Source organism: Leucopleurus acutus, assembly GCF_964270905.1.
Source record: "Leucopleurus acutus genome assembly, chromosome: 3".
In the NCBI taxonomy this organism is placed as follows: domain Eukaryota; kingdom Metazoa; phylum Chordata; class Mammalia; order Artiodactyla; family Delphinidae; genus Leucopleurus; species Leucopleurus acutus.
In genome coordinates this window covers 147502786-147522152 of record NC_139145.1, presented here as the reverse complement: position 1 = coordinate 147522152, position 19367 = coordinate 147502786, and the positions used below count along the sequence as shown (strand labels likewise).

The following is a 19367-nucleotide window of genomic DNA, read 5'->3' as shown; positions in this document are numbered from 1 at the left end:
ATTACAATAAGTTCATGTAGAAGTGAGTTTTTAAAATCAAAACAAGATTATTTCTGATATATGGCTGATTTTCCCCATACCATAATACCTTTGACGGTTAAAATCAAATAAGGAGGGGCTTCCCTGGTGGCGCAGTGGTTGAGAGTCTGCCTGCCGATGCAGGGGACACGGGTTCGTGCCCCGGTCCGGGAAGATCCCACATGCCGCGGAGCGGCTAGGCCCGTGAGCCGTGGCTGCTGAGCCTGCGCGTCCGGAGCCTGTGCTCCGCAACGGGAGAGGCCACATCAGTGACGGCAAAAAAAAAAAAAAAAATCAAATAAGGAAAAGATTTATTTCTAGGGGCTTTAGGGGAGTCAAATTGTGAGAAATGTCGCTATCGTGGCTTTGGGTAACCACCTTGAGGTGACTTACGGTTGGGAAAAATCTACATCTATAGTTTTGTTGGTTTTTTACCTGGTGAATTACTATGTATTCTTTCTGGCTCTTATTCATCAGCCAGTTTTTATAAAAGGGAAAAATGGTTATTGAGAAAACCTAGCATAAACCTACTGACTGGTGAATTAGAAGGTGTATTCTTATGTAAAAACAAAACCAAACCCCAGTAACATATTATAACAATCACTTCTAATTTCCTATGTAATGTTTAAGAAGTTTGCTTGGCATTTTCTAGGAAGAGAGAAAAAGCAGAGGTAGTGGTAGCTTTGAAAATATGGAACCTTTTGCTATTCCATAGCCTTCACTTCAATATGGCTTTACAGGAGACACAGATCACCTAACAGTCCGGTTCTATAGGTTGCTTCGGTTTCCGTGTGAGACACAGAAATTGTCTGAAATGACTGATCAAGCAGAAGAACAAGCCTCATGATGCAAATAACATTCAAGAAGTATAAGAGGTCATATGAAGCAAAGCTGGGGGGGGTTGACTTTTAAACAGTTGTTGGATTGTACGTTAAACACTTACCCCAGAGCAGCTGTACGAGGGCAACTTACACTACTTCTAGACAAAGGTTAAGAAAAGAATGAGTACATTCATGGTTTCATCAGAAAGATATGATTACATATTTTTTTCAGTTTTGTTTTCCAGACATAGAAACAATCATACTGAAATACATATACATAGATTCTAAGTCATTAAATAATTATTTTCTTTTGTATTACATGGTGAGTTTCACAACAGGAGGATTATATATTTCAATGTGTCATACAGTTTTTGAACCACATAAAGCAATATAATATAAAATCATATAACAGTTACTTTAAAGTCAGGAATATCACATGGCAAATACACAACTATGGCACTGAAAATAGTCAAAGTGGGAGATGTGACATCTTTCATCTCTAACTGATAAGCAGTTTGAAGGAAGGATATTAGAACGAGAAGGGAGGTAGTTACTTTTAAAACTTCAAAATCATTTTATCAGGAATTTTATAAACAAATTGCTGTTCAGGAAAATCTTTGCCATATAGTTTTTCAATTTCAGATAACACAACAACAAGATATTTCCCCCCCTCAGGATTTGTGAAATTTGCATGGAAAAAACTCAGACTGGACTTTGAAGTGTACCCAGGTGAAGCATCATTTGACCATAACTATTAAACTATCATTTCTGATATTACTACTTAAGTAGCTAAAGTTTTTAGGGTTAAGTGTTTTTTCTTTTTAATCAGCAGCGGGTAAAAAGTTAACTAATAGACTGTGATGATCTAAGGGTCTCTCTCTTCACTGACAACAACCATGTAAACAGTACATGTTTTTCCCCTTTACACATCTCAGTGCTTCCTGACATGAAATCAGAGCATAACTCAAAGGAATCAATGTGGACAAAACAGTCATGGGCATATGGTATTGTGAGTTACGTGCATCTCTTAGCCATAAACTCAGAACACTGAATAGATTATAGAGTGACTATGTCCAATAAAATTTGGGTTTAGCAGGCTACTCTCGGCATTTTGTGGAATCCTAAGGTGCCCAAACATTTGGAAACACCCTTTCTATCTCTTTCCTTTTATTGAAATAGATACCATGTAATGGTCTCAGACGAAAAATCACCTTCTTGAAAGACACAAATCTAGGGAGAGAACTCCTGTTTGATTTGCAGATGACATGTATACTGATCATGAAATAAGTTCAGGCCATAACTGTAAGTAGAACTTCTGGTTAGGTCATAAGCTCTCAAGCAATCATTTTGTATTTTTAAGTTTCTGCTTAAGACCTCCACGGCCGAGTCGTCAATGTAGCTGGATTTATTCATGGCCTTTGAATGAATGAATTGGGTTAGAATATCTAAGCCTGAGGACCTTTAAATGGGGTAACTTGTGACCCTCAACCTGGGCCTTGATATCTGTGTGGCTGAGTTAACATCTGACTCAGTCCTTTGACTCAGGCCAGTCATCGTTTATGTGTAATTTAGTTTCTTGCAAATCCTATGCTTGCTACTGCACATAATGAACTCGCAGGAAAAATAAAGGCCCTGGAGTGAGAGCATAAGAAGCCCACAAGCTGGACAGCTAAGCAGAAGAGAAGAAGCAAGGATGCTAACTGAAATCGATCTGACTTGGAGGAATGGATCTGTTTTTCTCTTCAGCGGTGTCACAGCCACATTGTCCACTGCTTCAGGTTAAGGCCACACCAGCAATATTTCCCTGCACTGTCCCTGGGCCTTCTACGGAAACCCTGGACTTTACTTAGATCATGAGCATCAAAGACAGTTAGAGCCGGAAGGGGTCTTAGAAATATTTTAGGCCAATGCACTCGTTTAACAGGTGAGGGAACTAGTGGCTAGAGTTTAAAGGACTTGCCTAAGATCACACAGCCTGTTTAGGGGCAGCAGGATGACCTCGACCTGGAAATTGAGTGCTCAGCCCACTACCCTAGCAACAACACAATGATGCTTGGGCTGAAAAAGGAGAAAAAGAAATTGGTTCACTGAAGTACACGCAAGGCTTTCATCAATGACAAATCTACGTTAGCAACCCTGCGGATGGTAACCCAGAGGCCTTTACATCTTTCTGCATGTGTGCAAGTTTCCACGGTGCATGCATTGCCCTTCTCAGGCCCTGGCATGCAAGTCCAAGCTATTCAGAAGTACATTAATATGTTTTCAAATTAAGGGTCTCAAGTAACAGGGTGGCAGGCTTATTCCAAAATCCTAGCCAGAGTCAATTTCTTGTCAAAGTAAGTTACACTATTCACATCAGCTCTGTGGCAATTCAATTAAACAATAAATTAAAATCCACTCAATAGTTGCTGATTGGACCTTAGACCGTTTAGTCATTCTCTTTCTGGCTTTTTCATTCATTTATCTAAAATGTAAGATTTACTTTCTAATCGATACACTTTTCTTGTGAAAATGAAACTTCAAAAAAACAAAAAGTAAAGAAAGGCACTTTGTAAGATGTGTACAAATCTGTTTCTTTCATGTCTACTCTAAGGAGATAGTAAAATTACTACAGGCAGCGGCAAGTCTTTCTGCCAGTGATGGGCAGTGGTGGGCAGCCTGGAGAAAGAGGCAGATTTGGGGACGGACCCTCCTTAGCCAAGCTGCACCCTGGGGCTCAGGTACCTCTGGTTGTTCATCGGATTCTCCCGTTCAGCTGGGTCACTACAGGACAAACTCCTTCATCTCGTACAGATGGTAAGGGATTGACCAGCTTTGGACCAAACCAGTGAAAGCAAGTATTTAGTACATAACTGCCTACCAGGATTGGCCTTAGGCACTTAGGAGGTGGAGAGTCTGTTAAATGTCAGTGACATGGCTGATCGTAACTTGTGCTCATTTGAGGTGCCTTGTACCCATTTGCTAAAACTGACCAGAGAAGATTTTGCAGTTTGAGTCATCAGCTTCCATAAATCATCCATTGGCTATCCCTCTTCTGTGTGCTTTGTAACTTGAATATTTAGGTGTTTGTTTATAAAAATATGACCTTTATAATTAAGAACTTAAGGCTTTTAAAGCCAAATGTGCAATGGTGGTACATAATCCATGGGAGAAAAAAAAACAAACCAGAATCAGCTGCCTGATATAAGAAAAGTGTTTTTCTTTCTAAAAATCAAAGCCCCTTTCAATGTCTTTAAAAAAATATCTCATGCCTCTTCTCTCTACACGCATATTTGCACATAATCTTAGACTATGATTCTATACCTACATGATGTATAAAATGCATGTGCGATATGTTAAGATCAGTTGGACTTGATGATTTGCAAGTGAAATAAAACGAGCACATCCCTGAAGAGGACTTGTATTTCTATGATAAAGGGCAACTATTTACTAGCTTAATTATGATACAAGGCATTGGTTAACTATCTTTGTAGGACACTATTCAGTGAATTATGGAATCAAGGAGTCGGAGTTTAAAAGGACATTAGAGATTTTCCGGCCTAACATTTCCTTCAGAGGAAACTGAGGCCCAGAGAAGGGAGTTGATCTAAGGTAACATAATTAGCATTAGAAGCTGGGTCTCTTGGCCCCCAATCTGCATACTTTCATTCGACTAGGGGATTCCTTAACAGAAAGTAGGCTAGACCATGAAAAAAACATAGTTTATTAAAGAGTGCTCACTGACCATAGACTTATAGCCTTGGCTTTAGTTAACAAGTGGTAGTAATTTACTTGCTAACTGGTGTTTTTTTTAAGGATTTAGTTTGAGTCTTCAGCCATGACATTTTTTTCCATATATGCCAAATTATATATCAAAAGCAGACTAATTTGAATTTTCATACTATCAGACTGACTGATACACATCTTGGAGGAGATTGGACTATTTTGGGGAAAGGTTTAGTCTGTATCGGCTGTGAAGGGCAGAGTCTTTTGTCAATGCCTCTCAAGGTGGAATATATTCCCTGGACCTCTTAGAAGTTGTGTGTACTTTTTCAGGTCATTCTCTACCATTATGGGAATCCTAAACCACTAATATGTTTTAAAAAATGATGCCTTTTTCTTACAGTACCGTTCAGTGCAAGTCAAATAGACTCAACCTGTACTTTCCAGGAGAGGATCGCTTCACGCACTAAAATAAGCTTTAGTGGAAATGATCACCTAGGGCAATGCTTCTCAAACTTCACTGCGCACATGAATCATCTGGGGATCTTAGCAAAATGCAGATTCTGAGGCGGGGGTGGGGTGGAGATTCTGCATTTCCAAGCAGCGCCCAGGTGATGCTGATGCAGCTGGTCAGACCATATTTTGAGTAGCAAGGATCGAGGGGATTGAATAAACTTGGACAACTTTCCCAAATAGCCCCCTCACTCTTAACATGTTGTTTGCATATTGGGAGAATAGAGCCTCAGATGTATTACTTTTGCATTCCTGGAAGCTCTGGCAACGTGTTCACTTTCACACATCAGGCCACTTCGGAGTCCAGTTCCTATCCACACGGACTTATTGGGCTGGAATATTTAACTCACAGAGGGAGCTCAAATTCTCTATGTTCCAGCTAGTGAGCGGATACAGAAATGGATTTGCTGTCAGGTGAAATGGAAATAGAGGCAGGCAGTTCGATGAGTCATGGATGTTCTCTTTAAAATGGAGATCCAGGCTTTTGACCGCTCTTGGAGAGCCTGCCCTTGGAACTGACTTGGGGCTTCCAACTACCATACCCTGGCCTTTGTAGTGGTTCCCACTAATCCACAGATGCCTGGTTTCTTGGAACTTTGCTTTGGATACTTCTGACGTGAGTGCTCTCCCTGCCCCTGCCAAAATTCTGCAAGTGGATCTACTGGATCTATTCCAGAGAGACACGAACTCCTGGCTTTACTTAAAATGTCCTCGCTGTCCAAGATTGTTCAGAAAAGCAGAACAAGAACCCTCTCTCTTGGACAGTGCGTTAGATGTTACCACTCTCCTTTTTCATTGTTGCTTTATGAATATTCACCCAGAGAAGAGCAGAAGCCCCGGAGTAGCCCTAAATTACAAGAGAAGTAATTTCTGGTCTGTGGAGAGCCCTAAAACTCTAGGTCTATGATTGTTGTTTAAAGTATCCTGGAGATAAAAAGAATCAGCTAAACTATACAACACTGTGTTGGAAACTGAATATTGTCATCCACTTCATATTCCTCAGTGGGCTTTGGGTTGGTGTGGTATTTTATTCCACAAACAGGGACTGCATATATCACTCTGTACTGTAAATACTCCTTATAATCACATAACGGAAAATACTGTACCCACTGAATAGGTAAACAGCTGTACTGGGAAGGTAGAAAACAGTGTTTTATTTACCTAAGTGATAGAAAAATAGTCTTCAAAAATACATTGTTCAACTTACGGGTTTATATTAAAGTAGAATTTGTATGTACAGTAAGGCAGTACTTCCGTTAGCGATGATCTTTTAAATTAAAGTTAGTCTTTGGGGATTTTTTTTCACTAACAGAAGACTAGGGTGTGTAATAAATTATCATGCTGAAATGAAGGAGGAAAACATTTTAGAAAGATTCACCACATGAAACTCATTTGCCTCTTATGTAAGAAAATTTCACTTTCTAAAACTCTATTCTCCAGAAACTTCAGAATGAAATACAATTTAGTGGTGGGGGGGGAATCCATGCTTAATAAATTCAAACTATTTTAAGAAAAAATCGGAGGCATCCTTTTTATTTGCATATTGGCAATGCGTCATTAAGGTAATAGGAACGGATGTAAACAATTTGTCAGGTGTTCTAGAATGCACTCTTTTTTAAAAATGTGTTTAATTTGGTTAATCCTAATAAAATGAAAGAGGAGTGCTAAAGGTTAAGCAATTGGTCTTCAAAAGTGGTTTTCATGGCATTTTTCTCATATCTACCCTCTTCCTGTGGTAAACAGTTTTGACTAGTTGATATCCTTCTGTCGTATACCAGACCATGAAAGCCTGTTCCAGGGGATATACCTATTGGCACTGTCCCTCAAGAATACTAAGCAATGTGCTTTTATTTCATTGAACACATAATTTTATAACTGATAGCAAAACGTAACTCTACAAATCACATGAAACTAAACGATTTGTTCTGGAATCAACTGTTGGAGAAAGAGGCAACTGGTTGAAAATGGATCATGAAGACGAGTGACCTGGGAGTTTGGTAGTGTCATTCTAACCCCGTTCTCAAGCCTTCTCTGGTAGAGTGCATTTCATGTACTCTGTAGTGTTACCTGAAGGAAAATCACATTTTAACCCATCCTTCCATGAATCAAGCTCTCACTGAAAGGGGTGCATAAAACCTGTGGGCTGCAGGTAATCCAGCCCACCGAGCTGGAGTCTGCAGTTGCTCGGGGCCGCAGGGAAGGAGGGCAGGTCTACCACGGCTGGATTCTGTGGCAGGGATGGCGGGGCCTCCTTGGCTGGTTCTTCAAACGGAGCCAGGTTTTGCGCTCGCCGATCCTGCACCAACACCAGGATGTTGCTCTCCATCACCCGGGACACCTTCGAGTACTCCTTGCTGGTTTCAGGGGTGCTGGTCTTCTCCGCCCGGCCGCTGTGCTCGTTTTGTTTCGGGAGCAGCGCCAGCGCTCCATCTTTGCTGACTTTGTGGATCTCCACGTACTCCAAGGGTTTAGCAGAGGTCAAGGGGGTCTTGTCCTGGGGCAGCAGCCGTGCCGCACCTTGGTCAGTCTTGAAACGGAAGCTTTCTGACTCCCCGCGCTCAGCTGCCTTTCCTTCCCCGCCAGTCTCAATGGTTTGTGAGGGTTTTAAAGCACGTGTGTCTGTTTTGTCCAACAAAGTGGATGCAGCACCTGCCGTGCCCAGGCCCAGCTTACACACATCAGCAACGCTGTGGTAAGATGACCTGGAGTAGTGCAGGCCGGGGGGCTGCAGCAAAGGCCACGTTGAAGATTGGGATCCGCTGGCATGAAGAGATGGGATTTTGCCTTCCACGCTTGTGCTCTGAGGGCCTTGGGGCTGGGTAACGTTTGTTTCAGGTTTCTCTGGCTTCTCAAGGCCCTCAGGAGTCTGGAACTTGGAGGGATTGGCCCGAGGTTCATCACACTTTTCAGACAAGAGGGAAGGGCTGTCGCAGCTGCCCCGTCCAGAGTCACTGTCGGGATCCGAGTGCGTGGGCTTCACGCCTTGCCCTGGGTGTTCTTTGGAGTGAGCTGCCAGCAGCTGCTGGTCCCCACTGTCATCCACCTCTAAGAACTCCACCAGTAAGTCCTCGCAGTCGGAAGTGGGAGGGAAGTCTTGGCACCCCAGGGCGCTCAGAAGTTCCTCGGACTTGCCCTTCTATTAAAACACAGACACAAGGCAAGAAGGCTGTCAGGTTCATAACATTCCAAATGGACATCGCAGCCAAGTCTGTGTTTCTGACTACGGGCAGGTGGGACGTGGCCACGGCCTCGCAGAATTTCCCCAACGTCAGACATCTGTGTCCCAGGCCATCTAGAATCACCTCCTGGACTATCACTCACCTAATATTTTTCTTTAAGTCAATTCACGATTTTAACTTAGTCTTTCTCTAAGCAATAATGATCATGAGTTGAATGGGCAAGTAGTATATATGCATATAATAAAAATATAACTATTAATAAGAAAAGCTTGGGAAACATCTAAACCCATAGTGCTCATGCGTGCACTTGGTACTGGGACTCACTAGTTCTGAAATCGGGTTGCTGGCCTCCTAACTGGCTCCCTCACCCCACGTTCTGGAGTCTGGTAGTGGGAAGCTGATTCTCATCTTTTCCTTCTTCTCTCCCTTCTCCTCTTCCTTGCTTCTCCCTCCCCGTCCCTCCCTTCACCCCCCATCCCACTCCTTCCTTTCCTTCTGCTCCATCTCCCCTCCCTCCCCTCCCTCCCCCACTTCCTGCCAGCCCATATTCCCTCCATCTCCTTGGGTTCCTCTCCCTCCTCCTTCTCTCTATCCTCCTCTCCCCCCACTTCTCCTCCGGCCTCCTCTTCTTATTTTCCACGCTTCTCCAGATGCTCTGATTTAGGTCAGGGACTGGTGCCTAAATCTTGGCTCTATTACTTATTAAAGGCTCTATGACTTTGGATAAGCTGTTGTGTGATCCTCAGTTTCTCCATTTGTAAAATGGGAATAATAGCACCCATCTGGGAAAGTTCTTTTGAGAATTAGGGGTAATGGCATTAAAAATCCAAGAACTTTTTCTTCGGACACAAAAAGCAGTTTTTAAAAGTCATTAAGTCCCTGTGGCTACAAGGTCAAATTGAGAGCTAAACAATAATTCATTTAGTTAGCTGAGATGTTCATGCTGGGTCTATAAAGGTCAGTGCTAGAGACTGGGTAGCAGAATAAGAGCCCAAATTCTGGGGCTCTAGTTCCTGCTCTGATATCTGCAATCAGAGTGAATGCCGTCAAGCCAAATTCCCCAGGACTCACTCTTCACATTCTTGTGCTTTTGGCCTCACAGTAGCTGGGGTCAAGCGACAGTGTGTAGGTGACTGCTTTTATATACATCAGTGTTAAGCAGAAGGTCAAACTGAAACTATAGATTTCAACCTGCAGAGAAATTAAAAATGTTCTAACACCTCTTTTCATTGGAAACACTTAAATTTCATTCCCACTTGAATCGGTCTAAATGGGCCCTGGCAAACACCAGTTCCACTGTACTGAGCCAGTCTTAAATGAGCTCTCAAACTGAGCAAAAATTGCAATAGGATATTCTGTTACTATGGCCTTCTGTAAGGAACATTCAAGTGAGAGCTTACACCAAAGTATGACGGAGGGGCTGGTGGTAGGTTCCTCTTTCGTATTCATCAAAATATTCACCCTCTTTCTCAATTGATTATTTGTACAACATGTTTTAGATGGGGCTTATGAAAAGAGCTGATAAACCTAGCAAGCATTCCTATGTGTTTTGAGGTTTTCTTGGCTTTCTTTCATTGTCCTCTGGCACTCAGTATCTGATGGTAAGTACCCTCATGCTTCCCACACCTTTCTGTAAACACACCTGCTGAAGAGGAGGGACAGCTGGTCAAGGATGGCCGAGCTGACCAGGCTGCACTGATGGGAACTGTGTGCTCATGTGTAAAGATAATGAGTAGAGAGAAGCTGGTCACAATACATTCTTACCTCTGGACTTACCTCCAGCAGATGAGTATCAAATCCTTTTATTTTTGGCCCAGGAACCGGAGGAAGGATGCAGGTCACCATGCTATAAAAAGATTTGTGAGACAAGATAAATGACACATGTTTTCACTTTGTAATTTTTGAAAGATTAGCGTTATCTCCAAATAGCTGCTACATGGACTATGGTAGATAGAAGTTAGAGTTCCGAGGCTATGTGAAACTAACAATCAGTGGTGAAGACAATGAATACTTCTAGAGGTCAACATCAAAATGAATTCTCGCGGGCTTCCCTGGTGGCGCAGTGGTTGAGAATCCGCCTGCCGATGCAGGGGACACGGGTTCGTGCCCCGGTCCGGGAAGATCCCACATGCCGCGGAGCGGCTGGGCCCGGGAGCCATGGCCGCTGAGCCTGCATGTCCGGAGCCTGTGCTCCACAAGGGGAGGGCTCGCAGCAGTGAGAGGCCCGCGTACCGTAAAAAAAAAAAAAAAAAAAAAAAGAATTCTCGCTAATTAACTCTGGCTGATTCTGAAGTGACTGGGGGTTATTTGCTGTTCTTGCCAGATTTTTACTATTTCACAACTGTGAGCCTCCATTTGATGGAAAGAGCGTCAACTTCAAATGTGTCTATTCTACTTTTGCTAGCACTGATAAAAGTTTTTCATGGTGAACACACTGCAACTAATGGCTAAAATGAGGTGCTTGAATTAGCTGTAGGTTTCCATCATTTTTGTATTGTCTTTCTTGGCCATTATCCCTGACAACCATGATTGGGAGGAGGGTTGATAGACAGTGAAGTACCTGTAGCCCTTCAAAGCCACTGCCCAGACCATAATCAAACAGATGACAGCAGAAAGAACGGCCACAAAGATCCACACGGTTGCATCTGTCATTGAGAAGTCTAAAAAGCAAACAGCCAGAAAGTTTTGATCACATACAGCATCATTAAAAACAAACAAACAAACAAAACAAATCAATGAAACTTTTGAACATAAGTTCCGCCCCTCCACACCTTTTCTGATTTGAACATCAATCCAGAGTAACATTAATGATGGATTTAATTTTTTCCAATATTATTAAATTTTAAAGTGGCATATATTTTATAGTTCTCTAAAATTTTCAAGATCCTTAAAAATATTATTTGATTTGATACTTATATAGGAAGTCCAAGGGTACATGGTCAGTTGCAGTAATAATAATTTAAAAAGCTAACATTTATTAAGTTCTCAGTAAAAGCCATATGATGTTAAGCTCTTTACATACATTGCCTGTATGGAAAGATGAGGAACTGAGACTGTAAGAGTGGTTTACCCAGAGGCATGTAGCTATAAAGTTGCAGTCTGGGATTTGAACCCAGGGCTTCTGCTTTTATTTAGTAAGAGCCAGGGCTGGACTGGATGCACACTTTTATGGCCTGTAATGCGGTGCTCTTTCCAGTATGCCAATGCAAGCCCTGATACTTTGGCCAGGCAAGTTGTCACAAGAGCTAGGTTTCGCCATGCAGTTCTGGGCAAGACTTCTAACTCCACTGACTTTTAGTTTCCTCCCTTTCAGTTCCTAATGGCAATTCTGTTCTCTCTGAATACTTGAGATGGTTGGGAGGAACAAACAAGGTAAAGACTTTGTAAACTGTAAAGTACTTGGAAATGCAAATGATTCATTCCCTGTAGAATGCCAGCCACCATGTTTAATGGCACTTAAAGAATTGGGTGTCTTTTATACACTGTTCCTTGACTAAGAGACCAACATGTAATTGTCTTCAAGGACTGAAAATCAATTCATGCTTTTCAGATGGGATAGCGCCTTACAAATTTTGGGAGAACTAGATGATGACCTTGAATGATAGGAACGGGGCAGATGGGGAGGGCAGAATGACTGACCATCAAGCCCTCTGAGACATTTCAAGCCCATGACTGCAGACTTATCCTAGAAACTGGTCCTCACTGACAGTGACCCAGGGAGGAATGCTGTACTTACAAATGTCTTTGTGTTGAGTGGAGAGATGATAAACTCACCTCTACTCATTCTTCTGGCTAAGACTCAAAATAGTTTCTCTGTTAGTAGTTACCACATACAAATTTACCAAACTCATTTTATTTTAAAAATATTTAGGAGTATAAGCAAAAGAGAGCCAAGACACTCACCATTAGGTATCGGGATGGAGCTCTCTGGGCTCCACTCACTCCAGAATCCATGGTCTGGCTTGCAGTGAACCTGAACAAGGTATTTCTGCCCTGGATATAAGCTGAGAATCTTAAACTGAGTCTGCTGCCCAGCGAAATGAGTCTAAGGGAGGCCAAGGAAAACAGAAGTCACTCTGACTTGTGTTATGAAGAAAGAGACTTTTTCTATAGGCAGTAAACTATTGGAGGAGCGAGACAAAATGATCACACTTAGTAAATACCCTGTTCACACCATTCCACCCTCTCAGCCCACCCCTTCCTCCTGTTAAATACTGCTCACACAAAAATCAACAGGCTTTCTATCTCTCCATTGGGAACTCTAGTTCGGAAAGACAAATGTTCTGCTCCCTACACCTTGCTTTCTAAATTCTACATTATGGAAGGTGACTAGTTAATAAAATTGGAAAATTATTCTTTTCTAAACTCTAATAAAATAATTGATTCAAGGATCATTCACTGATGTAAAGCCACTAGGTGGAAGAGAACTGGGAATTCATGAACACTGAAGCAATTGTGCACAAATTAAACATGACTTTACAATCAAGGGATCAAGATGTGATCTCCCCGATCCAGGGGCCACTTTTAACATCATTTATGGTAGGTTGACCAGATGGTCTTTGTTTCCTGATATGATGCAATATGAAGCATATATATCACCTCTGAAGTTTTCTTACCAAAAATTGTTCACCTGGAATCTAATCAAGTCTTTAGATCTAATGTCTGCTTACAGGAAATATGGGGACATAGAAATTGATTAAATGACCTCACAAAGAACTAATCAGACAAATGCAGAAGGTGGGGCATTCTATGTGACAAGTGGCCCAGTCTCCTGAGCACGTTGAGAGTGAAGGGATATATCAGCCAGCCACAGTGAGTGATCCTGGAGTGGATTCTGGTTTGAACAAACCAGCTGTTAAAAATATTTTTTGAAGCAATTGGGGGAATTAAAATATGGACTGGCCATTAAATGATATTAAGGGATTCAAAAAGATGATATTAAGGAATTTCAATTAATTTTCTACATGTGATCCTATTATTTTGGCTCTATTTGGAAATATTCCCTTTTTAAAAGAGACATATACTAAACTATTTAAGAGTAGATTATCATAATGCCTATAATTTATTGTACTATTTGTTTATAATGAAATATTTTAAAGTGAATAAAAATGCCATTAGCCGTGGACTGGTTACACTGAAATTTTTTCCTCCCACTTAGTGCCATTTAAGTACTCTCACAGATGTTAGATCTAAGATATCCTGAGGGAGGTGGGCTGAAAACTTGGCTGAAGTGGCTGTTCAGTTGCAAGGAGCTAGGCATGGGAGAGCTGTAAAGATGAGCCCCCATCCATCTCAGTGGAGGGGAGAAGGCCCTTCCACACATGGATGGGTAACATCAGCATCAGGAAGGCAACGTGGTGGCCCAATAATTAGGGGGCATGACCTATTCTCAGTTGGGGTACTTCATCTTTGCCAAAGGACAGGGTTCCCTCCAAAAGCTTCTGGTTGACTCACCTCCCACTCAGCTGCTTTCTCAGGTTTTAATCGAATTTCATACTGGAGTGTGAGCCAACCAGATCTTACATCAACCAGGGTGGGTGGAAACCATTTTATCCACAGATATGGTTTTCTGTCTTCTGGCTGTTTTAATTCCAAAGTCAGGTTCACAGGAGGGTCTGGTTCAACTGTAGATATGAAAGAAACTCCATATTTAGTCAAATATGGGTATTTGAATCCAGAAGTATATGACTTAGAGGCAGATCTCTCTACCTTTTTTATCTCCATGGTTATGAGACACTTGGTATTTGATGTCAGGTTCCTTTAAGTACAGGTCTGTGAACGCCTCCTTAAGAGTGAGGTGCCTAGACCATACTCTCCAAAGCAATCTACAGATTTAGTGTATCAAATTACCCATGACATTTTTCACAGAAGTAGAACAAATAATCCTAAAATGTATATGGAACCATAAAAGACCCAGAATTGCCAAAGCAATCCTGAGGAAAAATAACAAAGCAGGAGGCATAACCCTCCCAGACTTCAGACAATACTACAAAGCTACAGTAATCAAAACAGTCTGGTATTGGCACAAAAACAGACATATGGATCAATGGAACAGAATAGAGAGCCCAGAAATAAACCCACACACCTATGGTCAATTAATCTTCAACAAGGGAGGCAAGAATATACAGTGGAGAAAAGACAATCTCTTCAGCAAGTGGCGTTAGGAAAGTTGGACAGCCGCATGTAAATCAATGAAGTTAGAACACTCCCTCATACCATGCACAAAAATAAACTCAAAATGGGTTAAAGACAAATATAAGACATGACACCATAAAACTTTCAGAAGAGAACGTAGGCAAAACATTCTCTGACATAAATCGTACAAATGTTTTCTTAGGTCTGTCTACCAAGGCAATAGAAATAAAAGCAAAAATAAACAAATGGGACCTAATCAAACTTACAAGCTTTTGCACTGCAAAGGAAACCATATACAAAATGAAACGACAACGTACAGAATGGGAGAAAATACTTGCAAATGATGCAACCAACAAGGGCTTAATTCCCAAAATATACAAACAGCTCATACAATTCAATATCAAAAAAAAAAAAAAAAAAACAAACCAAATAACACAAACCAATTGAAAAATGGGCAAAAGACCTAAATAGACATTTCTCCAAAGAAGAAATACAGATGGCCAACAGGCACACGAAAAAATGCTCAACATCGCAAATTATTAGAGAAATGCAAACCAAAATTACAATGAGGTATCACCTCACACCAGTCAGAATGGCCATCATTAAAAAATCTACAAATAACAAATGCTGGAGAGGGTGTGGAGAAAAGGGAACCCTCCTACACAGTTGGTGGGAATGTAAATTGGTGCAGCCACCATGGAAAACTGAATGGAGGTTCCTCAAAAACCTAAAAATAGGGTTGCCATATGGTCCAGCAATCCCACTCCTGGGCATATATCCAGTCAAAGCTATAATTCAAAAAGATACATGCACCTCTATGTTCATAGCAGCACTATTCACAATAGCCAAGACATGGAAACAACCTAAGTGTCCATCAACAGATGAATGCATAAAGAAGATGTGAGACACACACACACACACGCACACACACACACTGCAATACTACTCAGCCATAAAAAATAATGAAATAATGCCTAGAGATTATCATACTAAGTGAAGTAAGTCAGAAAGAGAAAGACAAATACCATATGATATTACTTGTATGTGGAATCTAAAATATGATACAAATGAACTTATCTACGAAACAGACTCATAGACATAGAGAACAGACTTGTGGTTGCCAAGAAGGAAGGGGGGTGGCAGAGAGATGGAGTGGGAGTTTGGGATTAGGAGATGCAAACTTGTATATCGAATGGGTAAACAACATGGTCCTACTGTATAGCACAGGGAACTATACTCAGTATACTGTGATAAACCATAATGGAAAAGAATATAAAAAAGAACACATATATATGTATATATGTATAACTGAATCATTTTGCTGTGCAGCAGAAATTAACACAACATTGTAAATCAACTATACTTGAATAAAATGAATTAAAAAAAAGAGTGAGGGCCCTAGGGTGCTAGCTTGCCTTACCCTAGTCTCAGCCCTGCTGGCCAGTCACATTTTCTCCATTCATTTCTTACCTCCTCAAATCAGTCTCCACTACAGATGAGAGAAGAGTGAGTGTAACTCTAGTGGACTTGGCATTATACCCTACAGTTCCTTAAAAAAATAGCTTTAGAAAATTTGCCACTAATCCTAATGCTTGTATGTTACTAAGTAAATACCTAAGAAAGATTGTTTTATATGGCCTTACTAAATAAATATCAGTTATTTAATATAAGTTTTAATTTGAACACAAGACTGAGAAATGCTGATCAAAACATCTTTGTACAAAGGTGCAAGTAAAATGTTCAAGATGAATCCTTGAAAGCAAAGTTTCTCAACCTCAGCATTATGTGTATTTTGGACCAGATAATTCTTGGTGGTAGGGGCCCTCCTGAGCATTGTAGGAGGGTAGCAGCATCTCTGGCCTCTCCCCGTTAGAGGCCCTCTCTCCCTGTGTTGCAAACATCAAAAATATTTCCTGCCATTGCCAAGTACCCTATGCGAGGCAGAGAGCACCCAGTTGAGAATCACATTTCAAGTGTCCTCAGCATAGCTAAATATTTCTCAGTGACAACAATGAAATCTATTTCTGAGAGATTATGTGCCAATATCTTGTACCGCAGGTTATCGCTGGATGAGATTCAAGTTGGTAGACTTTACTGTGGTTAAAACTGCGTTGTAAATGAACTTCTGTGGCCTGTCACCAACACTGTATGCTGCAGGGTTATATGAGAATTCCATGAACACTTCTTTTATTATTTTGAAAAGTATGGCCCAACACATTCTTTCCCCAGAGAATTTGTTTTCCAGAGTCACTATGAATTGGATCCATTCATTAATTTCACTTTTTAAACATACTACTTTTCTTTAGTGATCCCATTTTTGTTTTTGTGGATAATCTTCGTTACAGCAGTTGTGCATTTCAGAACTTCTCTTGCTTTCACTGTTTTGACCTTAAATATTTTAACACTTGAGGGCAGAATATTTGAGGACAAGGAAATTTAAGAAAGAAACTATGCAAATGGAATTATTTGGTGTTTAGCATTTTCAAGACTTCATATCTCAAGTAAATTTATATGAATGGAATTTATTTTATTCCTACTTGTCAGTGGGGTTACTTTTTCATTTTCTTAAGCTAAGATCAAATTCTGTTTCCATCCCCATGCTCATTGCAATAATTTGCTGGGGAGAGACAGAATTCAAATGGGTACCAGTTGATGTTGCAAGCTTTTCTAGTTTTTAAGAATCAATCACTGATAACACGCCAATGGGATGATACTTGAGAGTCCTAGCCTGATTTTCCTTGTTGGTTGGTGTTAGGTAAGTCAGGAAGACTTGGGTGACCTTGAACCTAATTAGCTACTCCTTAGGTTAGCTAAGGCCAAGCCATCTCTTGTCCTAAGCCATCTCTTGTCCTAAGATTCCCTTTGTTGTCCCTGCTAACCCATACAGATCACTGCAGTTATGTCTCATCGCCCTGCAGCTCAATATTGATCACGCACAGCAAGAAGTAGCTCTCAGGTCGATTTTGCTTCCCTTTGCTAATGACTTCTCCAAACATCGTGGCTGTGACCCTGGCCTTCAGCCTTCTGTTCAAGCAGCACTATTTACTCCCCAAATTCTTTATTTTGAAAAGAATAGCTCCAGTTGCTAAGAAACATATGTATATTGAGAATTGAATTTGCGGCAAAGCAGTGTGGAGCAATTCCTGTGGGTGGAGAAGCAGATGAGACGCTTCTAAGAGCTGCTACTCCATGAAGCAGTTCTGTCTTTCAGGGAGAGAAATCTCAGAAAAGAAATCCCAGCTTGCCAAGGGAGAAGGGGACATCGGTCGCAGGGGGAGGGCTGGAGAGAAGCATTGATAAGGGAAGCTAAATAGAACATTTCTGTTGGATGCAAGGGGATGGGAAGAAGGGTCAAAGGAAGGCATAAGGATTTTACTGTCTTACCATCATAAATAAAAATTGGTTTACTCGGCCATAAAAAAGAATGAAATAATGCCATTTACAGCGATATGGATGGACCTAGTGATTATCATACTGAGTGAAGTAAGTCAGACAGAGAAAGACAAGTATTATATGATATCACTTATTATGGAATCTAAAAAAAGGATACAAATGAACTTATTTACAAAACAGAAATAGAGTCACAGAGGTAGACAACAAACTTATGGTTACCAAGGGGGAAGAAGGGGGAGGGATAGATTGGGAGATTGGGATTGACATATACACACTACTATATATAAAATAGGTAACTAATAAGGACCTACTGTATAGCACAGGAAGCTCTACTCAATACTCTGTAATGACCTATATGGGAAAAGAATCTTAAAAAGAGTGGATATATGTATATGTATAACTGATTCACTTTGCTGTACAACAGAAACTAACACAACATTGTAAATCAACTATACTCCAATAAAAATTAATTAAATCCAAAAAATTGGTTTAAAACACTCAGTTGGCAAGGATGGTGTGAATTTTCTCGTCTTTCTTTATGGGAATCTATCCATAAGCCAAGAAGACTCAAACTGAGTTTGACTATTGGTAGATTTATATTGGAGTAACAAATTCCTCACCAATCACCCTTCCCCTTACCTATGTAAGTCACGTCCACGTAACGTGGGTCCGAGGAACTGCTTCCCATCTGGTTCGTGGCGTTTACTGTGATGATGTATATCGTCCATATGGAGGTGTGCTTCTTGTTAAAGTAGCAGGAGTTGGGACCACCGGTTTTGTAGTCCGGACATTCATGGGTGAATGTCTCTCTGCAACGAGTAATATATTAGGAGTCAGTAAGAAAGTGGTAAAAAGAGTCTAGTTTTTTCTTAATAGATCAATACCACTGGATTTTGGGGCACAGGCATTCCAGATGCAAAAACCAGAGCTGAAGAAGGGCTCCCCAAGTTCTTCTGCCCTTCCCATGTCAGCTGGCGGTGACAAAGGGAAGAGAGTGCTGGAGAACGGGTGGCAGGGTCACATCACAGCCCCAGTGACTCTGTTTCTCACCAACCCTTCCTGTCTACAGGTTGCTGTGGGCTTTGTGATATATGCCCCCTGCCAATAAACACTTGAGTTTTCTGTGGCCAATGCACCGCTTTCCTCAGGGAACCACCATTGGGTCATCTCAGGACACTGGGACTTTCCCCTGCACATACACACAGGGTGGGGGTAATGCACGAGGCAGCATTTATTGCTCATATGTTTTGAATTACATTTCATTAAAAAAAGATTAAAGGGAATACAAACTGCATTGTATTTCCAATTACACTAAGTCAGCCACAGAGAAAAGTGACTCTGAAAGGAGATATTACAGGCCCAAGAGGCTCCTTAGGCCGCTCACGTTTAGACTTGGGGGCCTCCACGCGAGACTCACCACAGAGGTGTGCAGGCGTATTCCACTTTGCTCGCCACTTTGAGCTCCTGAGATCTGTTTGCATGACACCCCTTTGGGTCCCAGAAGGGATGGCAGCTTTGCGTACCACTAAGTCTTGTCACTGGGAAGTGAGCCAGTTGTTTCTACTAGTAAATATTTTCTTCACTGGGGAAGGATACAGCCGTCCCT

At 41.3% G+C, this 19367-nt stretch overlaps 1 protein-coding gene across 5 annotated transcripts in view; it reads right to left on the bottom strand.

Annotated features, from left to right (window-relative positions):
- Window positions 1-242: 242 nt before the first annotated feature.
- The window catches only part of PRLR (prolactin receptor), a 171307-nt gene continuing 152182 nt past the window's right edge, over window positions 243-19367 (bottom strand). For 4 of the 5 annotated variants that reach the window (XM_082836094.1, XM_082836096.1, XM_082836095.1 and 1 more), the window contains 6 exons: window positions 18401-18570; window positions 13688-13857; window positions 12137-12278; window positions 10794-10893; window positions 9998-10079; window positions 243-8190 (listed from right to left, as the gene is read on the bottom strand). In XM_082836094.1, the coding sequence (XP_082692220.1) occupies window positions 7168-8190; window positions 9998-10079; window positions 10794-10893; window positions 12137-12278; window positions 13688-13857; window positions 18401-18570 (1687 nt within the window). In that variant the 3' untranslated portion in view covers window positions 243-7167. The remainder of the gene's footprint in view (window positions 8191-9997; window positions 10080-10793; window positions 10894-12136; window positions 12279-13687; window positions 13858-18400; window positions 18571-19367) is intronic. The other variant, XM_082836098.1, reaches the window with a different exon arrangement.